Source organism: Bufo gargarizans, chromosome 6 (genome assembly GCF_014858855.1).
Source record: "Bufo gargarizans isolate SCDJY-AF-19 chromosome 6, ASM1485885v1, whole genome shotgun sequence".
Classification (NCBI taxonomy): Eukaryota; Metazoa; Chordata; class Amphibia; order Anura; family Bufonidae; genus Bufo; species Bufo gargarizans.
The window spans coordinates 133,354,048-133,379,725 of NC_058085.1; the positions used below are offsets into that span (position 1 = coordinate 133,354,048).

At 44.4% G+C, this 25,678-nt stretch overlaps 1 protein-coding gene across 2 annotated transcripts in view; it reads right to left on the minus strand.

Annotated features, from left to right (window-relative positions):
• ITGA3 (integrin subunit alpha 3) overlaps window positions 1-25,678 on the minus strand; it is a 55,041-nt gene that overhangs the window by 12,219 nt on the left and 17,144 nt on the right. For both annotated transcript variants that reach the window (XM_044296935.1, XM_044296936.1), the window contains exons 2-14: window positions 23,016-23,143; window positions 19,803-19,882; window positions 15,262-15,505; window positions 15,050-15,133; window positions 7,607-7,811; window positions 7,000-7,193; window positions 6,831-6,919; window positions 6,536-6,666; window positions 5,777-5,860; window positions 4,959-5,026; window positions 3,629-3,765; window positions 2,208-2,354; window positions 598-695 (exon numbers count right to left, since the gene is read on the minus strand). In XM_044296935.1, coding sequence (XP_044152870.1) covers window positions 598-695; window positions 2,208-2,354; window positions 3,629-3,765; window positions 4,959-5,026; window positions 5,777-5,860; window positions 6,536-6,666; window positions 6,831-6,919; window positions 7,000-7,193; window positions 7,607-7,811; window positions 15,050-15,133; window positions 15,262-15,505; window positions 19,803-19,882; window positions 23,016-23,143 — 1,689 coding nt within the window. The remainder of the gene's footprint in view (window positions 1-597; window positions 696-2,207; window positions 2,355-3,628; window positions 3,766-4,958; window positions 5,027-5,776; window positions 5,861-6,535; window positions 6,667-6,830; window positions 6,920-6,999; window positions 7,194-7,606; window positions 7,812-15,049; window positions 15,134-15,261; window positions 15,506-19,802; window positions 19,883-23,015; window positions 23,144-25,678) is intronic.

The following is a 25,678-nucleotide window of genomic DNA, read 5'->3' on the forward strand; positions in this document are numbered from 1 at the left end:
TAATAGGGGGAGATATAGGGAGAGATTATATGGAGTAATAGGAGGAGATATAGGGAGAGGTTATATGAAGTAATAGGAGGAGATATAGGGAGAGGTTATATGGAGTAATAGGAGGAGATATAGGGAGAGGTTAAATGGAGTAATAGGAGGAGATATAGGGAGAGGTTATATGAGTAATAGGAGGAGATATGGGGAGGTGTTATATGGAGGAATAGGAGGAGATATAGGAAGAGGTTATATGGAGTAATAGGAGTAGATTTAGGGAGAGGCTGTATGGAGTAATATGAGGAGATATAAGGAGAGGTTATATGGAGTAATAGGAGGAGATATAGGGAGAGGTTATATGGAGTAATAGGAGGAGATATAGGGAGAGGCTGTATGGAGTAATAGGATTAGATATAGGGAAAGGTTATATGGAGTAATAGGAGGAGATATAGGGGGAGGCTGTATGGAGTAATATGATTAGATATAGGGAAAGGTTATATGGGGTAATAGGATGAGATATAGGGAGATGTTTTATGGAGTAATAGGATGATATATAGGGAGAGGTTATATTGAGTAATAGGAGGAGATCTAGTGAAAGATTAGTGCTCTGACCTTGGAAATGGCTCTAAGTTTTCATTCAGGTAGTCATACTGCATCTGTAAGTTGCTCCTACACACATTATCTGCTCCACACTCTTTCTTAAAGTGGACCTGAAAAACAAAAGTGTACAGTTTGCTGATGTTAAGCACTTTTATTGTCATGTTTCCATTTGGAATTTGTGTTCTATGGATGTCAGAATGTAGAATACACTTAGAGGCCATTCACACAGCAATTTTTACAACGGAATCCCGCCGGTGGGCATGTCCTTTCTACCTCCCATTCTTTGCAATACTGCATCGGTGCATGGGAGCTGATGGTTCCCTGCCCTGCTGTTCACCATTTTAGGCATCGGTCTGAGTCCTATGAAACAGTAAATTGGCACAGAGGTCTCAAAGCAATGATGTCATTATGACCACCTGCGCTTGGACACAGCACAATAACGTCAACGTGACTGGCCACACGCACCGGCATACAGCTCAGTCCGTAGGCCAGAAAATGCCCAAAGCCTGCATCACAGATGGCTGTGAGGAATGGGACTCAAGTATTATTTTAGTTTTTCTCCTTGGCCACTTTAGGACCATTGGGGACATTGCTGGGGCCACTGTGAGAGCTATTCCTTTGGAAGCATTACTGTGAGCACCATGAGGACATTACTGGGTGCACTGTGAAATAATTATTATTACTGGAGGCACAACAGGGGGCTTTAATATTACTGGGGTCACTATAGGGGTCACTATTAATACTGGAGCCATTATAATTACTGAGGAAACAATAAGGGACATTATTATTGTTGGAGGCACTATAGTCGGCATTGTCAATACTAGGGACACTATAGGAAAGATTATTACTTATGGCGCATTATAGGGGACATTATTATAGCTGGAAACACCATAGGAGACATTATTACTTCTGGGGCACTACAGGGGGCATTATTTTTAATAGTGGTGCTTTTTTTCTGCAGTTTAGTATTTAGGGGCATTAGAGATCACAGTGGGTACAGTATTGGGGGTGGGATCAGGATGGCACTGTTGGGGCACAAAGGTGGGGAGGATGATGGAAAAGTGAGGAATCTAATATGTCTGTGTGACAAACTCTGCATAGCTGAAATAAGTCGTCATGACATTCTGGACCTAATGGAGAAAATGGGGAAAGAGAACGTGCTGGATGTAATAGGTATCTAGTGCTGTATTCTCCTGTATGTTTGACAAGGCAGGGCTGGCTCTGTGCTGTGGCCCGCATCTCACCTCCTCATCTATATCTTAAAGGGATCTTTCACCTAAAATCACCATTATAGAACACTAACATCAGGATCTCCATTACATTCCCCATATTGCTGTCCATCGCTGATTTTCTCAGAAAAACACTTTTATTCAATATGTTAATTGGCTTCTGCCCAGGGGCGGCGTTCATAAACCCCTTTCACATATAAGCCATGGCAAAGATCAGTTAATTGCCATAGATATAGCTTCTCACTTTTCTAGCAAATTGCTGATTTTGCCAGGAGAAGGCAAAGCCAGGTAGAGCTTTACCAAGCAGCACCCATTACAGGAGGAATCTAGGTCAACCCAAGTGTTGACCTAGTTACTTTAAATGTTGACTTAGTTACTTTAAAGGTGACTTACCTCCAGCATTTGCTCTGTGCTCTGATCTTGGTTAAGGACAGGGAAGTTGTCCAGGTTAACAACCCTCCTGACATTTTTCTGCTCACGCTCCAGAATGTTGTACTTCAGTGAAATTTGTATTGGGTGGAGCTTATCTCGGAAATTTTCCTGGGGTGAATAAAAATAAATGAAAGTAAGGTAAAGAACGAGACAATGTTAAACTGGATGAAATATAGTAAGAAAAATTAGAAGTTAACCTGGATGAAGAGGATCTAAACAACATACAGCACATGGTATGTGGGGTGGTGTCAGAATTCAAAACTTCTGCATTAACTCATCTCACTAAGGTAATGAAGATCCTGGACTTATTGGAGAGAATGTATCAACTTTGTACACCAGTTTTATGGCATACAAAAGTTGCAAATTTTTGTAGCAAGTTCCATTTTGCTCCAAAGGTTATAAAGTTTTTCCTTTTTTTCACCTCCTTCACCACTTTTACAAAAAGTGGGAGGGTTGTGAGCCGTTGGAGATGGACTGTGAGCCTCCTTGTGGGTGTAGATTTCTTTTTCTGGGGCACAGAACTCTTTAAGCACCAATGTCTTGATTGGTTCCACCCATGAACGTCCTCATTGTGCCTTCAGCCTTTAGTATAGCTTGCAGCTCCTGTGCTTCCTGAATGAACTGCTGTGAATTGCTACTTGACTACTTGCCTGCCTCAGGTTACACATGGTTGCCGCTTATCTGTGTACCTAACCTGGGCTGTTATTTCATTATGCATACTTCATTAAACATCATCCTTTCAGACCAGCGACTGGACTCCAAACCCGCTTTCAGGCCTTGATGATTCCACATATCAGGTGAGCAGGAGGTCAGTAGTGTAGCTACGCAGACCATGCAACTACTATGTTGAGAGAGGGCTTGGCACTGACAGTTTCCCTTCAGACTGTCAATGAGTGAAAAGATATTCTGCTTACCTAAGGCCACCACTAGGGGAACTCACTGCATTTAGATATGTATATATAGCAACTAGTAAGTTCAATGGGAGCTGTATAAAATCCATATGCTGTGAATTCCACCTGGTGGTGACCGCAGACATCCAGAATTGTATCATGTAATTATGTAATTGCCCCTAGGAAGGGAGAATCTGCTTATCGTACTCCCATCTCTGCGGCATCTAAGTCTATGAAGATATCTCGCCAACCATTGATATCATGATAACTATGGCTGACATTACTCACCACCACTAGAATATGCTAAGGCACAAACATCCAGTAGGGTGAAGGTTTCCTTCTCCCTCCTCCACCTCAAACAATGACTAAAAGTAAATCTACTATTTAGCATCTCCATTAACATAACATAACAAAGCAAGCACAGAGAATATGTGTATAAGTATCATATACACCTTGGTGCACATAGAGTATAAGGCTATATCTATTCCTCACCAGTAACAGAAGCTTTAGATTTTGGCATTTTGTATCTGGCATTGAGAAAAATCCTTTGTAAACACCTCCTGCAGTGCCTAAGAATTTCACTCGAGAAGGGCGCCGATCAAAGTCAGCTTCCACAGTGTACTGGAGAGCTAAAATTTAGCAAAAGACATAATTATTATTAAATAAATGTATAATTATTTACATACATTCCCTGTATAGACATGCTATAAATTTAAGTGCTTGCAGCCACCACTAGAGGGAGCTTATGAGCTTAAAGGAATTTCCAGGCTTTGGTTGCTTTTTAATCAGGCTCCATAGCGTGTGTTACTTAATGAAAGACTCATACGCACCTGCTCCCCACAGGTCCGGTCATGTGCCCTAGCTTCGTTTAGTGATCTTTCAGCTGTTTATTGCCAGTGGGGGTATGGACAGGGTCACATGCGCAGCGGTAGCTAATGGCTGGCCTCAGCGGTGATGTGTTCCCAAGCGGCATGTCACTCTTGGGTCATGTGCCACTTGTGGACAAGTTACCACTGAGGCCAGTTATTGGTTGCAGCAGCGCATGTGACTCAGTCTGTACCCCGCCTGGAAGTAAAGAAGCAGGGGACTGGAATATCATCAAACTGAACCATAGTGCAGGACTGGAGAGATGGACAGAAGGTTAGTATGAGTCTTTCCTTGGATACTACACACTATGGGACCTAATTAAAAGGCGACCAAAACATGAATTAATACAATCTATTTATATGGTCAAATTAAAAATAGTGGAAGCTGCAGACAGTCAGAATTTTATCATTTAACTCTACATCTTTGTATTGGATTTGGAGCTGTTAACGATGCAAGCTTACATACCTCCACAATTCCAATATCCACCATAATATCTGGAAGATTTTAGACTGTTTTTCTCCTTTAAAGGGTTTTTTCGAGACTTTTATGCTGATGACCTATCCTCTGGATAGGTCATCAGTATCTGATAGAAGGAGGTCCGACACCCGGTGCCCCTGCTGGTCAGCTGTTTCAGAAGGCTGCGGTGCTCGCAGTAGAGCCGCAGCCTTCTCTAGGCCAGTGATGACACGTTCATCGGTCACGTGGCCTAGACGCAGCTAAGTACTATAGAAGTGAATAGGGCTGAGGTGCAATACCAAGCAGTCACGTTACAATATACGGCACTGTGCTTGGTGAGCAGGGAGAAGACCACAGTGCTCACAGGAGCTCCACTGCCTTCACAAACAGGTGTCAGACCCCACCGATCAGATACTGATGACCTATACAGATATACTTTCCAAATCTTTGCACACATGCACAGCATCATACACTGGTCTTTACACACTGAAATACTCACTAATGTTCTGTTTGTTACTGGAGTCACCCGTACTTAGCATGTACGAGAAGCAGAGGCGGACATCCATACTGTAATATAGGGGAGCACATATAGAAGAAAAAGGTCAGTGTCATAGGACTGGAGGCTAAAAATATATCATTCTACATTTCCATCAATCCCATGGCTATCCTTATAGGCAATGAACTAGCAGAGGTCAAGTTGTGGGAAGGGTCTATGTTAGAGCTGCTCAACTTACAGTCTCACATTACTATATCCAAGCAGCGCCGACCCGCTTCCTACTCTCCCCTTCCCAGTGGACCAAGCTGGGGTTGCTCTATCCCTCCACGCAGGCTGCGGCCTGCTTGTCAGCTAGGCCTCTGCTCATACTCTGCCTGTCCTTGGCTATGGTTTTGCTCTGCTCTGCACCAGTGTCTGTGACCTCCATGGGTCAATCATACAGAGACTACTCCGGGAAGCAGCTGACTGGTGGTTACCCTACATGGAAGTTCAGATCCTTTCCCAGGAATTAAAGGGTGAAAATCAGGGTACTGCCAGGATAACACCCTTATAATTAGCCCAAAGTCAAATCTCTTGATTTACACAGTGGTTCCACAGCCACTGTCGTAACAGTCTACTGTCAATAACTGTACAAAATACCGAGGGGAAATGGAGTAAACCACAACTGAGAGCATGCAAGCCCTAAGATGGCCATTAATATGACACAACAATGTATTGTTTCCATTCACTGTCAGCAAACAGACCTAAAACTCTAAAAAGTATTATAGAAAGTTGCAGAACTTTTCATTTTACAGTATATTAGAAATTAATGAAACTCTCACCATGTTGAAGAAGTACATTGATTGGGGACCACAAGTGTTGGTGTTACAGAGAACTCTTTTGAGATATTGATAACAGGTCGAGATCTACAAAATAATAATAAGAAATTAGATCAAAGATATTAGATTACTGTTTGTCCATTACTCTCTGTGCATTATCCAAGCAGACACCTCCTCCAACCCCCACAAACCCACACCATGGCATATCAAAAGTGAGTGCTAGAGAAAGCCTGCAGGCACTGGTCTCAATGATGTATTGGGTTTCTTGCCCTGGATATCAAGACATTTGTACCAGGGTTCCAATGATTCAAGGATATTGTAATACTGCTGAAAAGCAACTCACCCATTTTCAGTTGACTAAGAGGTAACAATTTCCTATAAGCTGTGATGGAATCTATATGACAATATAGTCTATTGTGTCATAGCTCTAGTCTAATACAGCGTTAGTCTACAGTATCATAACAGTTTCATAGCCCTAGTCCAGTGATGGCTACCCTTGGCACTCCAGCTGTGGTGAAACTACGACTCCCAGCATGCTCCATTTATTTCTATAGAGTTCTGAGAGCAGCCAAGCAAGGGGGGCATCTTGGGAGTTCTAGTTTTACCACAGCTGGAGTGGTAAGGTTAGCCATCACTGCCCTAGTCTATTGTATCATAGCACTAGTCTATTATACATATCCTAGCCCTATTCTTAGATAATATACCCAAGCTTTGGAAACATGTCCACTATATGGTTATAGTCGCAAGACAAAGGAGTAGTACCTGAGCAGTGCCATTTGATCAGATAAACTGCCCACAAGCAGATCTGGGTAGGAATTTTCATCAACATCCATCCCCCCATTCAGAGAATATCCAAACATTTGTATCCCGCCAACCTGAGATCCATCGATTATCTGCAAAGACCATTTTTTTATGTTAATTTTGTTATTTTTTTGACACCTGGAATTGGCTTCAGACTACACAGGGTTTGTTTGTACTCTTTTACCATTGAGACAAATAGACCCGCATAGGATAGAACTATGTGAAAAGGTGCTTCAGGGACTTGGCAATACATTACCTGGCTGGGTTTGGATCGAACACCATTAGAATTGCTGATGTAGATGTACAGTTTGCCCGTTCCTTCAAAAGGGGCCCCTACAGCCAGGTCTGGACAGAGAAGAATTTGCATTACGCAACATTCACTGAGGCTACAATAGGTTACAATATACATTACAGATGCTACTCACCTACAAAACCATCCTGGTTAATATCACCAATGTTTGCCACAGCAAAACCAAAACCAGAGTCTGTAGGACCTTGCAACACTAAAGATGGCTTATCAGTGAAACTTCCAACTTCATTGGTGTAAATGTAAACTGCTCCACCAACTTCCTTCCTCTGGTCAAAATAATAGGGAGCACCAACTGCTATGTCTTGCCAACTAAGATGAATTAAGGTAATGAGATCTTAATGAGTTTGAGACAATATAAATGATACCATAACAATTACATAGGACATACAGGGAAACCACTAAAAAGTGTATTAATAATCCAGATGCTGCTAGCGATTGTCGGGAAGCGTTTCCTCCCGGCAATCAGCAGATAGCTAGCAGAGCATATTACATGCAGCGATGTCTTCCACAATATGGGGAGGATCCATCGCTATGCTATCACTCATCCCCATGCAGGATAGCGGAGTGCGGGCAGCAGATTATCTTTCAGCATGCATTTGCTCGTTCATGTTACTATGTTAATATACTCTTAAGTCTGTAAGTCTACAGAGGAATTCAACAAGTATGGGCGTCATGTACGAGGTCATAGTTCCCACTATATTGACTGCCATTCTACTACTTACCCATCATTGTTAAAATCAGCCAGGGCAATGATGTTTCCAAAGTAGGACCCCACCTGGTCCCCACTCAGCACCTGTTTCAGTTTTAAGGCTTTCTCCTCCATTTCCATCAGATACACCGCACCCTTATGGTTCCAACGAGGAGCTCCGGAGACAACAGTGAGTTTATCTTTCGCTAATATATTCTTGCCAACCTGTACAGAGTACCCTGTGGAAGAGAAGAATAAAATGATTAAAGTTAAAGTATCTGATTTTAAGAAAAGTCAAGAGTGCTTCTCCTATCAAACATATTCCTCAGTTTATGATACCATGATCCCCATCTTATGAAATAAGATGCTTACTGTGTAGGCTATAACCATGTGTATGACCATCTGTCAATGCAAGTGATGGACATTTCCCAAGAACAGTCTTTAACATAATGAAGTATTCTACAATAATAAACCAACTACGAGGACTTGACCCAGTACAAAATCTTTAGCAGGACCCCTACCATGTGCAATTAATACATAATACTGGGGAGTCCTCTCCTATTTAACGGAAACGGGACAGATCCGTTTTGCAGCCCATAGACGTCTATTATGACGGAATGAATAACAGAATACCTCTAAAGGCATTCCGTCATAGAGTTGTGTTATGGTCTGGTAACAGAATCTATAACGCAATTCACATTTTACCAGTAAACGAAGCGTGAACAAATTTCATAACCTGAAATTCGCTCATCTCTAATCCTGAGGATAGGTCATCAATATTAGAATCCCAGAAAACCTGTTTAATTTACTGATACAAAACTCTCTACAGACATAAAATTAAAGTGGTATTCCCACCTCTGCGACCAGTACCTAAGTGGACAATGCAGGTCCCCTGAGCCCCAACCTACCTTGTGCCCGCATCCAGTTGGAGAATAAATTAAGTGGCTGTACAGTACTCCCCATTCACCGCATGCTGTTTCCCTAACTCCACATAGGTTTGGGTCCAAGAAGTGGGACCCATATCTGTCAAACATTTGTGATATATCCTTTGGAAGCAGAGAATGCCCCATTAATTAATCACATGCAGTCACCACTAGAGGGAGCTAAGGATCTAACTGTATACTGCGTTCATCTCAATAATAAGATAGTTTACAGTAAGCTCATATGTTCCCCTAGGTGCGGCTGCAGGCAGCCAGCAGGTTTTAAGAGAGATGTCCCATTACAATTATCCTCTAAAAACTTTCTTGTAATTGGATCATAAAGAGGAAGATACAGTAACTCAGGAAGCAAGTTGTCTGCTGCCAAACCCATCCCAAATCAGGATGTTCTTCGGAGGGGCAACAGGACAAATCAATAGACAAATCATTTTAGTATTCTAGAATTGGCAAATAAAGATTATTTATTGCATATTTGAAAAATTATGAAAAGTTATGCAGTATTTAAACTTCTATATTTTGGGTATCAATTCGCCCTAGGATAAGATCTTTTCTTGTAGTTGCTGAAGAAGATGAGCACACCAGTGCGGGGGTCCTTGGGTTTACACACCATAGCTGTAGTATGTGACCGTTACCCTGCCCACTCGTAGTGGCCAATTTCAAAGGTAATAACTCAAAATTGGTTGACAATTGGCCACTCTGGGTGGGTTTTCAGCCACATGCTGCAGACAAAGCGCACCAAAGTAGCACCTTCAATACTGCACGGCCATTAACGATGAAGACCGCTTATACAATGAGGTTATTTATTAGTTAAATAATTGGCCGCACCAGTTATAATTGGCCGCACCGCAGCTGGCCGTGCCCTAAATGACTCACGACCGCACCGTGTAGTTGTATCCTTTAAGTGCAGTCATCAGAGCTTTGTCTTGATAACAGGCTGTACACCCTTGTGATCATCACATGACCAGGATGGATTTTCGCCCTCTGACAGTAAACAAGTGTCCCATTTCGTGACTGCAAGCAGAGGTCTTCAAAACTGTAAGGAATCGATATGCCAGGTATATCAGAAATTTGCATAACTTTTAGATATGCGTTGAAAAGGCTTTATACTGTATATTGAGACTCAAATATCCCTTTAAAGGGGGTGTCCCATCTTGTCATTTACTCAGGGGGCAAGCCTTCTGGAAACAGTGTTTATGTAACTCCCATTACATTGAATGGGGGCTACGTAAACAGCGTAACGCAGAATGATGCTTCCATAACTCCCATTCCCTTATTATCCCTTCTAGAAGTTATGAATGAATTTCTAGCAGTTTGCATTGAAGGTCCAGATGGGTGTTATGGGAAAAGCAGTTGTCATTATACTGCGTCACCTCTACAAGCGAGATGAAACTTAGGTAATTGTGAAGAGAAAGTAGCGCTCGCGTGAATCAACAGGGGTGCCAGGAGTCTGACCCCCGCCGCTCTGATACTGACCACCTATCCTGAGGATAGGTCATTAATATTAACTCCTTAAGGACCGGGCTCATTTTCACCTTAAAGGGACACTGTCAGGCCGAATAAGCATAATTAGCTGTATATATGCATGCACAGGTCTTCTATCGTGTATTAAAAACATATAAGTCTAACCCCTGTCCACCTTATGAAGACTGTAAAATGATGTTTTATAACCTGATAGAATTGCTCGTCTTTCTGCCCAAGGGGCGGCGTTTCTGCTTCACTTCTGCCCAGGCAGCCTCCCCCCAACCGCCGTTTTGAAGCGCTGCCCAGCTCATCAATATTCACTTCGCTGGGCGGCCTCTGCTGTTCCCAACATTACAAGATCCGGCGCATGCCCAATACAAATCTATGGGCATCGGACTCCATTTCATCTTCTGCGCATGCGCCCGGCACCCTCACTGATTTGTATTGGGCATGCGTCGGATCTTGTAATGTCGGGAACAGCAGAAGCTGCCCCACTGGGGCAAGCTGGGCGTATGCCTCCTCGGCCGAGAACATCCGGCCGGCCATAGGCGAGTGTGTGTGTGTGTGTGCGTGTGTGGAAATCTTGATTTAGTGTGCGTGTGTGTGGGGGCACGGGTGTTAGGGCTGTCGAATATAATCGATGCAGCGATGCATCGCGATTCGACCCCCGGCGATTCTGCATCGATGCGGTTGCTTTAAATAATCGATGCATGTTAATGACGTTAGCGACGCGTCCGCCGTGCAGCCGAGTCGGAAAAAAGTTTTTGGGCGCCTTCTTTCCCGCCTCCCGCTGACGTGTCAGAGGGGGTGGCCACAACATTGAGTGAGCCGGGTCTGACTGAGTGAGGAGGAGCCGGAGGCGTGGTTTCCGCGCATCTCCGGCTCCCAGTCAGACACTCAGAAGCAGGCGGCAGTGCGGACGTGCGGTGGCTGGCGGCGAGGTGAGTTATCTACCTCCAAAGCGCCTGCCACCTACACAGCATATACACCTACCGCCTGCCACCTACACAGCTCATATTGCCGCTTCTCATACCTTTGCCGCCCGCTCCATGTTTCTTCTTTATTTTTCCGGTTGTGTATCTTCTTATTCTTCCCCTCCGTCTACAGTGGACGGAACTTTAGGTTCCGGGTCTATGAAAGGCGGTCAAACAGCGGCCCCTAGTGGCCAGTCTGGGAATGTCTACATTTATCTCACACTATTCAGGAGATTGCTCCCAGCAGGAGGTGATCCACACTGACAACTCTCAGCTAAGGGCAGGGATCTGAAACTGCTGGGGTGTCAGATTTACTGACAGTTACTGATCCTGCACCATCAGAGCCCCTTCACACGTGTATCAGTCCCTACTGAGAGGATGGTGATTGTGGATACACAGGATCTATCAACCTGAAACCTCCAGGACTAAGGCTACTTTCACACTAGCGATTGATCGGATCCATTCTGAACGGATCCGATCATATTAATGCAGACGGAGGCTCCGTTCAGTACGGTTCCGTCTGCATTAATAACTTAGAAAATTTTCTAAGTGCGCAAGATGCCTGAGCGGATCCGTCCAGACTTTCAATGTAAAGTCAATGGGGGACGGATCCGCTTGAAGATTGAGCCATATGGTGACATCTTCAAGCGGATCCGTTCCCATTGACTTACATTGTAAGTCTGGACGGATCCGCTCGCCTCCGCACGGCCAGGCGGACACCCGAACGCTGCAAGCAGCGTTCAGCTGTCCGCCTGTCCGTGCGGAGGCGAGCGGAGCGGAGGCTGAACGCCGCCAGACTGATGCAGTCTGAGCGGATCCGCTCCATTCAGACTGCATCAGGGCTGGACGGAGGCGTTCGGGTCCGCTCGTGAGCCCCTTCAAACGGAGCTCACGAACGGACCGACGAACGCTAGTGTGAAACTAGCCTAATACTGATGGTCTCTCAGGTTCTTTCACACTTGCGTTTTTCTTTTCCGGCGCTGAGTTCCGTCCTAGGAGCTCAATACCGGAAAAGAACTGACCAGTTTTATCCTAATGCATTCTGAATGGAGAGCAATCCGTTCAGGAGGCATCAGTTCAGTCCCTCTTACGTTTTTTGACCGGAGAGAATACCGCAGCATGCAGCAGTTTTCTCTCCGGCCAAAAATCCTGAACACTTGCCGGATCCAGCTTTAAACTTATATTGAAATGTATTAGTGCCAGATCCGGCATTAAAATTGCTGCATTGACGGATCCGTTCTTCCGATCTGCGCAGACCTTTAAATCTGTGAAAAAATAAACACCGGATCCGTTTTTCCAGATGACACCGGAGAGACAGATCCGGTATTTCAATGCATTTGTCAGACGGATCCGCCTGACAATAGATACAAATAAATATTTTTGTGCAATTTCTGACTGATTGAATTAATTTTTTGATGTAAAATTGAAAAACAAGGGGACTTGGGTAATAATCTTGATGCATCGTGATGCATCGCCGAATCGAATCGAATCGTGGACTTGATAATCGTAATCGCATCGAATCGTGAGACGAGTGAAGATGCGCAGCCCTAACGGGTGTTCACATACTTATCCCTAAAACTAGCAGAAAAAAATATATATCTCCTCCCTCCTCGCTCCCGGACACAGAAAGGAGGAGGAGAGGAGAGCTGCAGCAAGTTAAACCTCCCGCGTCATGTGTCCTTAAGTACCAGAACATCATGATGTACCGGTACGTCATATGTCCCTAAGAGGTTAACCTACAGCACAGCCCCTTTAAGTGGGCAAAAGTATTAACGGAGTAATGACTATGCTGTAGTGCCCTTTAAGAAAACACACCCAAAAAAGAGAGAGTGAAAAAAACTAAAGGGTGAAATGAGTCACATTGACAAGTGGAGTGAGGAAGCTGTCTTTACAACAAGTCCTGACTAAAGCTCGGGCATTCCTTACAGCTTAGCGTGATCCATACTCTAAAATGACATAAACTTTAACCGCAATTCCAAGTAAGATTTAATGCGTGAATAATGGGTGTAGTGCTGATGATGACAGGTCAACTGTCTAATAGATATGTACAGCTAATTAACTTTACACGGATGGTCAGTCATTTGACACATTTATACATTTGTCCTGCAGTGACAGTATATACTGAGACGCAGCTTTCCTGGGCCATACAAGCAGACTAGAAATCTAGATGACCACCTCTGGAATAGTGGTCATACTGGTTAACCAATGAAAGAACAGTCCTGGATTAGATTGTTTGGTCACCACATCCAGCTTAAATAACTAAGGGCACATTTCACTAGAATAGACCTTTTGGCTAAGCCAGGGGTACAATTAGAGGTGGGAGGTAACTAATAGGGTTGCTTATCCTCTCTGCCATGAGCCTCCTCAGCAATACAAACGGGCTCATACCACACTTCCATGCCCAAAACACTGTTTAGTGTGGGACACCTTGACTAGGAGATCCATATGTAGAGCAAATAATAAGGGGTTTACAGGTATATTGTGATCAGCATGGTATATGGGATTAGATATTAAGGTTGGTTTACTTGAAAGCATTCATGCTTCGCCAGATCCATGGTAGCGCTGATGAGAGAGGCACCTGACAGAACTAATTCTTATATAAATTACTGAGCTTTTGCTATAAAAAATTAAGGAAACACTACCCCTGAGTAAAGCCTTATACATTTGGAGAGATTGTACAAGTTGATGCACCACAGACTAATGACACTGCAGTAATACTGTTTATGACGAAACCAACCTCGCCACTGGGTTTTGGAGGGGCCTGGTTGCCAGCCTCTCGCCTCAGGATTATGGCCCATACTAACTTTGAAGGAGAAGACAGACCGGCCGCACAGCCTAAATATGTGGTACTGTTTTGGGCAGGAAAGCCATGCTTGCGGTCGGCCAAATGTGACTTCCATGGAATTCGGGAACCCCTGCTCAGGATCTGAGTGATTTTTGGATATGTTGTTCGCCCAGAATTATGGTGATATGTTGGGTTTTGAGGTGTTTTCTGTGTTTTGGGAAAAATGTATGTTTTCTTCCTGTGATTAAGTTAGCCCATTATGTTTAGTAATTGTATCACAGGCAGAGCCTATTGTGTTTTGTTAATTGTGTTTGGTAATTGTATCACAGGCAACGCCCCTTGTATTTTGTTGATTGTGTCACAGATAAGGGGGGGGGGGGGTGTTGTGTGTACAATTGCTGGAAAGGTTTCAATACTGTAAATGCATATGATTGGCTAATGTATAAACTGTTGCAGTCTTCCACAAGGTCCCCAGGGGAAGTATCCCTTACTGGAAGACTTGCATAAAAGGCTGACATGTAGCCCCATTAAAGCTTCCGGTTTTACCCTTAACATAGAGCCTCGTCTCATGTGTGGGGGGAAAGGCTGTATCTACACTGGGGAATGCTATACGCTGTATACTCCCCTGGCTATACTCACTGAGCTCTTTTAAGAGCTTGTTCCTGCATCGCTCTCTGGAGCCTGGAGCCTTGTCGTAGGTCCAGGGTGAGTAGGAGACGGCGAGACCCCATTCAAGCTGCGGCAATTTGTGGGGTCTGCAGTGCTTACGGTGTCAAGTGGAGTGCCTGGATGCTCATCAACGGAGGTACCCAGTTGGGGTGCCAGGAGATCCGTTTTACTGTTCATGTGCCATTTGTGAAGACCAGCCATGAAGAAGTTTGCTATCCACCTAATACCCCTGTAATCATTACCATTTGGCTCAGCCAAATGAATCTGTAATATCTACAGTAATATCTACGTTGGAACAGGGATTATAGGATTATAGGACCAGGTGGTTTGGAACTAAACCTATGTATACCTAGATGGCACTGGTACGATCTAAGGACAAAAACGTCCTGCTCTGGCTAACGTAAAACTCTGTAATTGCACCACTTCTTTTACCAACCACCTTGAATAGCAATTTGATTATTGTCATCAAGTGTTGCACTCAAGTTCAATAAAACAAGAACTCACAAGTCCTCAAAACTCAGCTTATTGCACCTCTGTTCAGTCGAAGTTCCACCTATGTTCCCTTGCTATCTGTCTACACTGTTTTTCCCATCAGGTAGCACAAACATCAAAAATAGTATCTCCAAAATAGACAATGGTACAATGATTACCTAAGTAGATGTTAGATAGACCCTCCTTCGGGAACGAGGTTTCCATTAAATCCCAGTTATCTCTCTGTAGAACATAGTCTGTACCTGAAATAAATGACGAAACAAAAAAAAAACATCAATTCTTTCTTTTTAAGCCTTTTTCCATACAAACATGTAATTCACACATTTACTCATAAACACATCTTTCTATGTTATTTATGGGGATGTCCTACCTTGCCAGTTGTAGGCACCTGGAGCTCCAAAGTACAACATGTTTTCAGTGATGCCTCCACTGATGCCCATTTGGCACATGCCAGTATTCTGGTGGTCACTGCTAGCGTCACACATCTCATAATGATAGGTCTGCCAGTCATCAATATCACTGTATCCCAGGTCATTGCCCCGTACGTAGCACTTTCCTATCATCTTCAGTTGTTCTCCAGACTTCAAGACCACAGAGTACCGATGGGCACACATCTGGCAATGGAATATTAAGGAAAGAAATTAATGCTATACATCTTCATATAGTGTGCTCTTAGGCCTGGCCTAGCTATAATGTTATATTTTAATCTTGAATAATCAAGATCAAACAATCCTCTCTAATGGTCTAGTTAGCACATACGGACATAGATTTTTGGGCTTTGAGGACAATGGGATTTTTAAATTTTTTTAATCACTGCATTACAAGAGCGAAAACTTTTCATTTTTTCTGTTGAGGTAGCTGTATGTGGGCAGGGCCTAATAGGCATATTCAGGTGGCAGACCTGGGGGCCTTGTTTAGGTCACTGGCTTCCCCTGAAACCTATTGGCGACCCATGATGAGACTGACAGGGTGACAGAGGTAGACCCCTCTGTCGAAACATTTAGATGCCACAGTCGCTATTGACTATAGCATCTGGGGGGGGGGGGTTAAACAACCAGGAACGGAGTAGTCTCTAATCCTGGCCATTGCAGTACAGTGTCAGCTGTAATGTGCACTAACTACACAGCTTTGCACCGAAGGGTTGTTCCTGAGGGCACTTTGTGATCAGCTTTTAAGGGCTCTTACATGGACCAATTCCAGTTGATCGATGCACATTTAAAGGGCCTTTCACATGGCTCAAAGCAAAATGAACAGGGCATGAACGATCGTTATTACATTCACTGTCAGCTGCACATTCCCAGTTTACACATGTGCGGTAAATAAACCGCCTTGTTAGGTGCACACATACCTTGTAGGTGCATACAGAGATGCAGTCACCTGACTAGACAAAAAGTTTTTGAAAAAACATGGCTGACTTCTTTCAGAAACAATACGGCTTTTGTCTGTGTATGGTATTACACTGCAGCCTCATTCTCTTGAATAGGGCTGACATGCAAAGCAACTCACCCTTTAATAACCCCTTTAATAATACATTTATGAAATGTCACAAAAGAACTCTATAGTAACGATTTACTGACAAATGGCAAAAAAATTCCCTACTGCTTCGTCTGCCAATGTATATTACATTTTATTAATTAAATCTATAAATAAAATCTAGAGAAAACCCCTGAATTTGCAGTATGTTAATTATCCTGTGAGTATCGCCTACATCCACAATTTTTATTCCAGGGTTAAACATAAAGGGTAGTAAGTGTTTTGTCTGGGAAATGATTTTTGCTGATATAAATGAAGAAATTTGTAGGATGCTTTGTTGAAAGGTTTTTCATTACTGCAGGTATGGTTAAGGGCCCTTGCACACGACCGTATGCCCTCCGAGATTTAAGATCCGTGAGCGGGCCATATGTCCTGGAGCGGCAGTGATCGTGCGCACGGGAGCAAACAGCATCATAGATTACAATGATGCTGTGCATATCGGGCCGCCCGCGGGACTATTGTCCCGCACTCATATGATCTTATGTGTACAGGACAATAGCACCACTGGCGGCCCGACGTCCATGGCATCATTGTAGTCTATGATGCTGTGCGCTCCTGTGCGCACGATCAATGCCGCTTCGGGACATATGGCCCGCTCACAGACTGTATATCTTGGAGGGCATATGGTTGTGTGGAAGGGCCCTTAATCTGTGGCATGTTCATTCCAAAATCAGCCACTAGAGGCACCATACTGTACAGAGCAATCTATGGTGCCCCAGACCATATTCCTCTAGAAATCATATCCTCAACTTCATCTTTGATTGTTCATTTTATACATTTCCTAATGATCAGGATTCCATCCTAAGATGGTCCTCATGATCGTCCACCTCTAGGTTAGGGCTAGCGAGCACAAGAGTGCTCTATTCCTCTCCAACCAATGGATTTAACTGTGGGCATGATGGTGCCCACTAGTTCAGCTTTCATAGGCCATCTTATAGGCATTAAAGGGGTTGTCCCATAAAAAATATTCTACATTTTTCAAACCAGCACCTGGATCTGGAAACTTCTGTAATTACACATAATTAAAAATTAGGTATAGCCAGTGAGTTATTCACTGAAATCTATCTGTGTAGCGCCACCTATTGTTAGACCTTTTTCTAAATGCTCTGTCCAGCTCACTGAGGTTGACATACATGCTCATTTCCGTCCTTCAACTGCCACCAGCGGAAGCAAAAATGGCACGTCCCCTGTGAAATGGCACGTCCCCTGAGAAAGGACACACCCCCTGAGAAAGGACACGCCCCCGAGCTGCCAGCTTGAAAAAAATCTAGCAGAACAATTGGAGCAATGAATGGGGAGATCTCTGGATCCATGTGAGGTACAGCGCTGGTTCTAAGTTTGTTAGAAAGAGACTGTCATGTACTATATGTACTCATAACCCTTTTAAAGGTGCAAATATAACAGAGGCGTCCTTCGAACAGGATCCTCCTAGATTAGGGCATTCGTAAAATGTTCCAACTAAAGCTTTTACCATCAAAGGGAAGAGAAGTGGAAAATTTACCAACCTTCCCTCGTTCACCAAACTTCCTTTTCATTTTCAGAATTATCTCTATGCTGTATAATGAGACATTTAAAGGGACACTAACCCTACAAATAATAGTAAACGCGCTAAGGAGCACATGCCCACATGCAAATTTGCAAGACTTTTTGCAAGCTCCTGAATCTGGAAGAGGAAACTGAGGCCTACACCCCTTCCCTAATACTTTCCATTTTGGCTGGGGACCAATTAGGGCCGTTTCACACGAGCGGATGCCGTGCGTGGCATCCGCTCCGTGAAAGAGTGCCAAGACCCGCTGCAGACTGCAGAGGCACGGAGCAGTAACATGACTGTTACTGCTCCGTGCCTCTCTGTGATCTCTTTACTACGAAATCACAGTGACAACTGTGATTTCGTAGGAAAGACATCACAGAGAGGCACGGAGCAGTAACAGTAACAGTCATGTTACTGCTCCGTGCCTCTGCAGTCTGCAGCGGGTCTTGGCACTCTTTCACGGAGCGGATGCCACGCACGGCATCCGCTCGTGTGAAACGGCCCTTAGGTAACATGGGCATAGCAGCGGGGGAGAAGTTTTCTGCTGCAGGAAGCTGCCCCCTAGCTGCAGAAAATGGAGCTGATGCCCTAACCTTATTGTTCCACAAGCACTTATGAGATTCTAGAAGAGAAAAATGCAGTCCGCCTTATATTAAATTCTTAATATATCTTAATTCTTAATCCATTTAGAATAATCAATGCTGCAAACATTAAGACAGCTGCACTGGCTTTCTTAGCCTTATTGATCTGTAGCCGCTGAGGGTAGATTGATTGCGTCTCTACATGAACCTGGCATGGCAGTCAATGTCAGTCCGGGCTGCTGGTACTTGTGTCCTATTCATACAAGCTGCTTACATAACTGCAATGCTGGCCGTATTGGTCATCACCCTACTTTCCCAGCATCCGATCATGGCTGTCATGCTGTGATTATGTTTTGATCTAGATAGGGAAGGGATTCTTTAATATCTTTCTTAAATATTTTTTCTGATATAAACTATATAGTCATTTAGGTCTACTGTTCCTTTAAGACCATATGACCTACACAGAAATGTGAAGAGCAAGCACCAGCAGCGGTCTCACAATGTCATTGCACCAAGATAATTGTATTAGACGTCCTCTCGTTCTAAGAGCCAGTGACAATTCTGATGCACTGCAGATGTGAGGCCGTCTCCAATATCCTGGTGTACCGCGGCCATGTTTGGGACAGTGCCATAGTGAGCACAAATGTTTTCTGCGTAGTATAAAGTGAATTATATGGAATTATTTCAGCTAATTTTTCATTACCATCCAGACCACAGGAAGGGCTCCATAGGAACATCGCTGTGACAGGTATCGGAGCCTTCAGAAGATTTGAGGCCACCATAGCAACTGAACGGTTTCCTCTGCTTTGGCATGGGGGAGCCATTCTGGCCCACTCCCGTGGAAAGACCGCTCAGATGTCATGGTCGCAATTGACCACTGCATCTGAGGGGTTAGGCCAAGTTCACACTTCAGTTATGTGGTCAGTTATTTCCATCAGTTGGGCCTCTTGCACACGACCGTATGTATTTTGCGGTCCGCCAAAAATACGGATGACATTCGTGTGATTTCCGTATTTTGCGGAACGGAACAGCTGGCCCCTGATAGAACAGTCCTATCCTTGTCCGTAATGCGGATTATAATAGGACATGTTCTATTTTTTTGCAGAACGGACATACAGAAATACGGAAACGGAATGCACACGTTTCTACGTTTTCAGGTAGGTTTTTTCAATTTTGAGGTGACTGTTGAGGGGTTAAACAATATTGCAGCTTTTCCCTGTTTTTGCTATTCTTAGCACAAATATGAAACCATCAGCTATCACTTACCAGGACGCGGCCTCCAGGTCCCTGTGATGACAGTGTAACTCCCAGCCACATGTCCTCAATTGCATTGGTGCCAGGCAGATCTGCATAGAGAGTGTCAAAGTGTTAGTAAAATACAGTATAATGTGTTCTCCCACATTCAGTCTGTAGTAGGAGAGATAATATACTGTCAAAAAAGAGGTTGTTGAGGATTTGAAAAAAATAACCTCAGCTTTTTCAGAAACAGTGCCACTTTTATACACTGGTTGTGTCTGGTATTGCAGCTCTATGCTATTCAAGTGAGTGAGACTGAGCTGCCATACCAGACATAGCCCATGGACGAGTATAGGAGAAGCAGTTCCTTTTTCTAATCCCAGACAACCCTTTTATAGGGTAACCTGATACACATATGTTTCTTTAGTTTATCCTTCCCTCATTTTACATTTGCAATACCCATAATGCATTGTACCATTTTATTTTGTCGGCAGAGCATCCCTGTTTACACCATGACCACCTTTAGCGGAAAGTTCAGAACATGGAAAGTTTAAGGATTATTTTGGTCTCCCTAATACATAAACATAATGCACACAGTGATGTCACAGTAAGGGGATAATGCTCACAGTGATGTCACAGTAAGGGGATAATGCTCACAGTGATGTCACAGTGAGAGGATAATGCTCAGAGTGACGTTGCAGTAAGGGGATAATGCTCACAGTAACAACAACGTACAGGGATAATGCTCACAGTGATGTACAGTGAGAGGATAATGCTCAGAGTGACGTTGCAGTAAGGGGATAATGCTCACAGTAACAACAACGTACAGGGATAATGCTCACAGTGATGTACAGTGAGAGGATAATGCTCAGAGTGACGTTGCAGTAAGGGGATAATGCTCACAGTGATGTCACAGTGAGAGGATAATGCTCAGAGTGACGTTGCAGTAAGGGGATAATGCTCACAGTAACAACAATGTACAGGGATAATGCACACAGTGATGTCGCAGTAAGAGGTTAATATTCACAGTGATGTCACAGTGAGAGGATAATGCTCAGAGTGACGTTGCAGTAAGGGGATAACGCTCACAGTAACAACAACGTACAGGGATAATGCTCACAGTGATGTACAGTGAGAGGATAATGCTCAGAGTGACGTTGCAGTAAGGGGATAATGCTCACAGTAACAACAATGTACAGGGATAATGCACACAGTGATGTCAGAGTGAGGGTATAATTCTCAAACTGGTGTGACAGTACAGATGTACAATGTTCACAGTAATCTCCCAGTAAGGGGATAATGCTCACAGTGGTGTCACAGTACAGGCAATAATGTTTACTGTAATTTCACAGTACAGGGATAAGTGAAAACAAAACCAGAAAAAATGGTCTTCTGGGGCGCGCCGCTTCAGGGATCTGGGACAGGGAGCAGGTAAGTATAATGTATATGAGGGGCCCGGCCATTGGAGGGGGTCTTTTAGAATTCAGATAAACCCTTTTAGGCTAGTTTCACACTAGCGGCAAGGAACTCTGGCAAGCTGTCCCGGCGGGTAAACAGCTTGTCGGATCTGTGCTGCCTCTAGTGCACGCGTGCCCCCGAACTACCGCTCCGGCCTCATTGGCTATAATGGGGGTGGGCCGGAGTTTCGGCGGCAGCATGACAAACATGCCGAGAGAAGGCCGGAATAAAACTACGACATGTCGTACTTTTATTCCGCCGCCTCTCGGCATGTTTGCCGCGCTGCTGCTAGAACTCCGGCCCGCTCCCATTATAGTCAAAGGGGCCGGAGCGGTAGTCCGGGGGCACGCTTGCACTAGAGGCAGCACAGATCCGACAGGCTGTTCACCCGCCGGGACAGCCTGTCGGAGTTCCTTGCATCTAGTGTGAAAGTAGCCTAAGGCAGTTACCCCACACAATTCTTTATCGTCTATTCATAGAAGAGGTGACAAGTAACGGATTGCAGGGGGTCAAATCCAAATGGAGAAGTAGTGGCAGTCAGTTCACCGCTCCATTCACTTCTATGGGGCTGTCGTAGACAGCAGTCCGTCAGTCCCACAGACATGAAAGGACCGACATATACACTACTGCTGTTCAGGGGACCCTTATTCTCTGGATTGCGGGAATTCCCACCAGTCTGACCCCTGGTGATCAGTTTTTTATCGCCTGTTCTGTAGAAACAATTTTCATAGGATAACCCCTTTAAATAGGTTGTCTAAATGTCTACAATTAGAAAACATGGTTGAAACAGCACCGCACCGGTCCATGGGTTGTGTATGGTATAGCAGCTCAGCCCCACTGACTTGAATAGGGCTGAGCTGTAATATCACACAGGTGTGGCTCTGCTCTGTTTTTGAGGGGGAAAAAATCTGCCGTGTTTTTCTAATCCTACGTTATCCTACGTAAAACCCCTTTAAAAAAAAGTTCCTGAGCCTAGTTTTTCAATAGCTGGAGAGCCACAGGTTGGTGACCACAGCAGTGTAGGATAAACCTGCTCTTCTCCAGCTGTCAGACCATACCTCCCACCATCCTGTGCCTCCCACGGGCTGGAGACATGCGGGCGTACCAGCAGCTGAGAAACATCAGGTCTGTGGACCCCTGACACATGAAATTCCAGGCCCAGCAATAAAGTCATATTTGCCCTGCTGAAACTAACAGAAGGAGCGCTTGGCTACATAATAAGGCCTGCAAAAAATACGGATGAAGTCCGTGTGTATTCCGTATTTAGCGCAACGGAACAGCTGGCCCCTAAAAGAACAGTCCTATCCTTGTTCGGAATGCGGACAATAATAGGACATGTTCTATTTTTTTGCGGAACGGAAATACGGAACCGGAATGCACACAGAGTCACTTCCTTTTTTTGGGGCGGATCCATTGAAATGAATAGTTCCGTATATGGTCCGCAAAAAAAAAAAATGAGCGGACACGGAAAGAAAATACGTTTGTGTGCATGAGGCCTAAATGACTGTACCACAGCAATATAACTGGTAGGCAGCCGCCCAGCTAATGGAAATACAAGTAATTACTACCAGTGATGTCAGAAGGGCAAACAAGCCCTCTAGAAAAAGCTAAGGGCCCCCATGTCCTCCATGGCATCTGCCTTGGTTTACTCGCCACTGATGCTATTACTTGAGCCTTATTTGCACCCATCTGACTCCTTTACATTCCCCATTTCCACCTAGACCGGCGAGTGTCACATGTGACATACTGCTATAATGTAGCCGCCTGGTACCCCAATAAACTCACTTTCCTGATCCACTAAGACTCTGAAACAGTCAGATTTGGAGATTGTGATGGGACAGGCGTAGACGGCTCCTGTTCTGTTCACGTTCACGTTGGGGGGCGCTGCGTCTTGGGGAGCTCCTGACAGCAGTCTGTAGGGACAGAATAGAGTTATTAGATTAGCACACACGTATATAATTACACAGATCATATAGGCTGTAGATATATCGCAGAGGTGACTTGTATGACAGCTACAGTCCTCTAAATTGAGCACTGTTGCTTTGCATTATTGGGGCCCTGAAAGGGGTTGTCCACTTTCGGGTTATTTTTGACGAATGTATTTGTAAGGCTAGTTTCATACTTGCAGCAGCGAACTCTGGCAGTCTGTTCTGCTGGAGTTCTCCAGATCCGGAATTGCCAGATACTGCCGTCTTCCTGCAGGACCCCATTGACTACCGATTCCCGGCATTGTCTAACGGACCTGACGGCTTGAATACCTAGGACTAACATGTCTATGTGACACTTATTAATATAGCCTTTGTTTATATTCTGCACCATTTTCTATATTTCATAAGATGTGTCCCCCTTGTTTGCCAAGTCTTTTGTGCTGTCCACCCGGAGGTCCTGTCCATAAAATGGCTGCTGATGGAGGGTCATGTGACCAGGCAAATCACTTTCTGTTAAAGTAAATTACTGTACCCGCCATCTGCACTTGCACTGCTGGGAGTTTAGTGCAGGTGCAGGGAGTCTGAATGTAGGAGACCGAGTGATGTGTCTGGTCACATGACCCTCCATCGTCGGCCATCTTATGGACAGGACCTCTGTGTGGACAGCACAAAAGACTTGGCAAATAAGCGGGCATACCTTATGAGATATAGAAAAAGGCACAGAATTTCAACAAAGGATATATTAGTAGGTGCCATTTAGTCATCTTATAAATACATTTGTAGTAGCCAGAAAGTGGCCAGCCCCTTGAACTTAAAATCACAATGAACATCTACATGAACAGCACTTGTGCCACACTTCATGAGCACCTCTCAAGTTGATACTTAAAGGGGTTGGCACTTCAGCAAGTGGCATTTATCATGTTGAGAAAGTTTATACAAGGCACTTACTAATATATTGTTATTGTCCATATTACCTCCTTTGCTGGCCGGATTCATTTTTACATCACATTATACATTGCTTGTTTCCATGGTTACAACCACCGCTGCAGAGCAGATATGCGATGGCCGGGACATGAGCTGCTAGGCATGAATGCCTATTCGTGCTTCCATAGTCCCGGCAACCAGAGAGGCCAGCGCTTTCTCTTAGGCTCCATTCACACATCCGCAATTCCATTCCGCATTTTGCGGAATGGAATTGCGGACCCATACATTTCTATGGGGCCGCACGACGTGTGGCCCTGATCCGGAATTGCGGACCCACTCTTCCGGGTCCGCAATTCCGATCCTGAAAAAAATAGAACATGTCCTATTCTTGTCCGCAATAGCGGACAAGAATAGGCATATTCTCTTAGTGCCGGCAATGTGCGGTCCGCCAAATGCGGAACGCACACTGCCGCTGTCCGTGTTTTGCGGATCCGCAAAACACACATGGATGTGTGAATGGACCCTTATAGTGAGCAATCACAGCCACCAGAACTAGACTGCAGGGTGGTCGTAACCATGGAAGCGAGCAGTGTATAATGTGATGGAAAAATATGGAGACTCACAATACATTAGTAAGTGCCTTGTATTATGCCATTTGCTGAAGTGAGACTGCCCTCACAGACTTCATAACCATGGGGTATGACTCCAACTTCTAGGGAGGCCCCACACTATTACAAATCCTCTGGCAAGCTACATGGCCTCTCCAGTAGGTCTATGGGGGAGATTTATCAAACTGCTATGAAGTAACACTGGCTTAGGTGCCCATAGCAACCAATCAGCTTCCACCTTTCATTCTTCAGAGCTCCTCTGGAAAATGAAAGGTGGAATCTGATTGGTTGCTATGGGCAAGTAAGACAGTTCTACTTTACACCAGTTTTATAAATGACCACCTATGTACCTACATTCTACAAACTATTCCAATTATGTGTCAGTGCTCCTTCCATCTGCCCTATAATATCCAAACAGAAGTCATATATCCAGCTAGTAATCCTCCTCCAGGCTATAATTTACACTCCCTTCCATATCTTCACCCACCAGTATGCCGATGCTGTTTAGACTAAGGTTGACTGGTCTGAATCACCAAACTGGGAATGTGCCTGACGTGAACAATTCAAGTGTATTAACCCTCGGGTGTTAAAACTTCTGCCATATCCTGGTACATGTTCACGCCATTCCCCCTCCGCCCATTATATAAAGGGGTGCTCAGGGCTATTCTTTTGACAAAGCATTGTCTATAGCAGAGGCCTGCAACCTCTGGTTCTCCATCTGTGGTGCTCAGTGCCTGCTGGGAGTTGTAGTTTTACCATAAATGGAAACCCACAGGTTGCAGACCACTTGTCTTGTCTATAGAGAGAATCAGGGCTTTTAATGATAAATTGCCTTGGTTGCCACAGCAACCAATCACAGCAAAGCTTTCAGTTTTTGGAGGCAGAATATGAAATGAAAGCTGTGCCATGATTGGCTGCTACAGTCAAAAAAGACTGCTCACACAGTTTCAGGGAGTCTTTCCCCATTAAACAGGAACAGAACCAACCC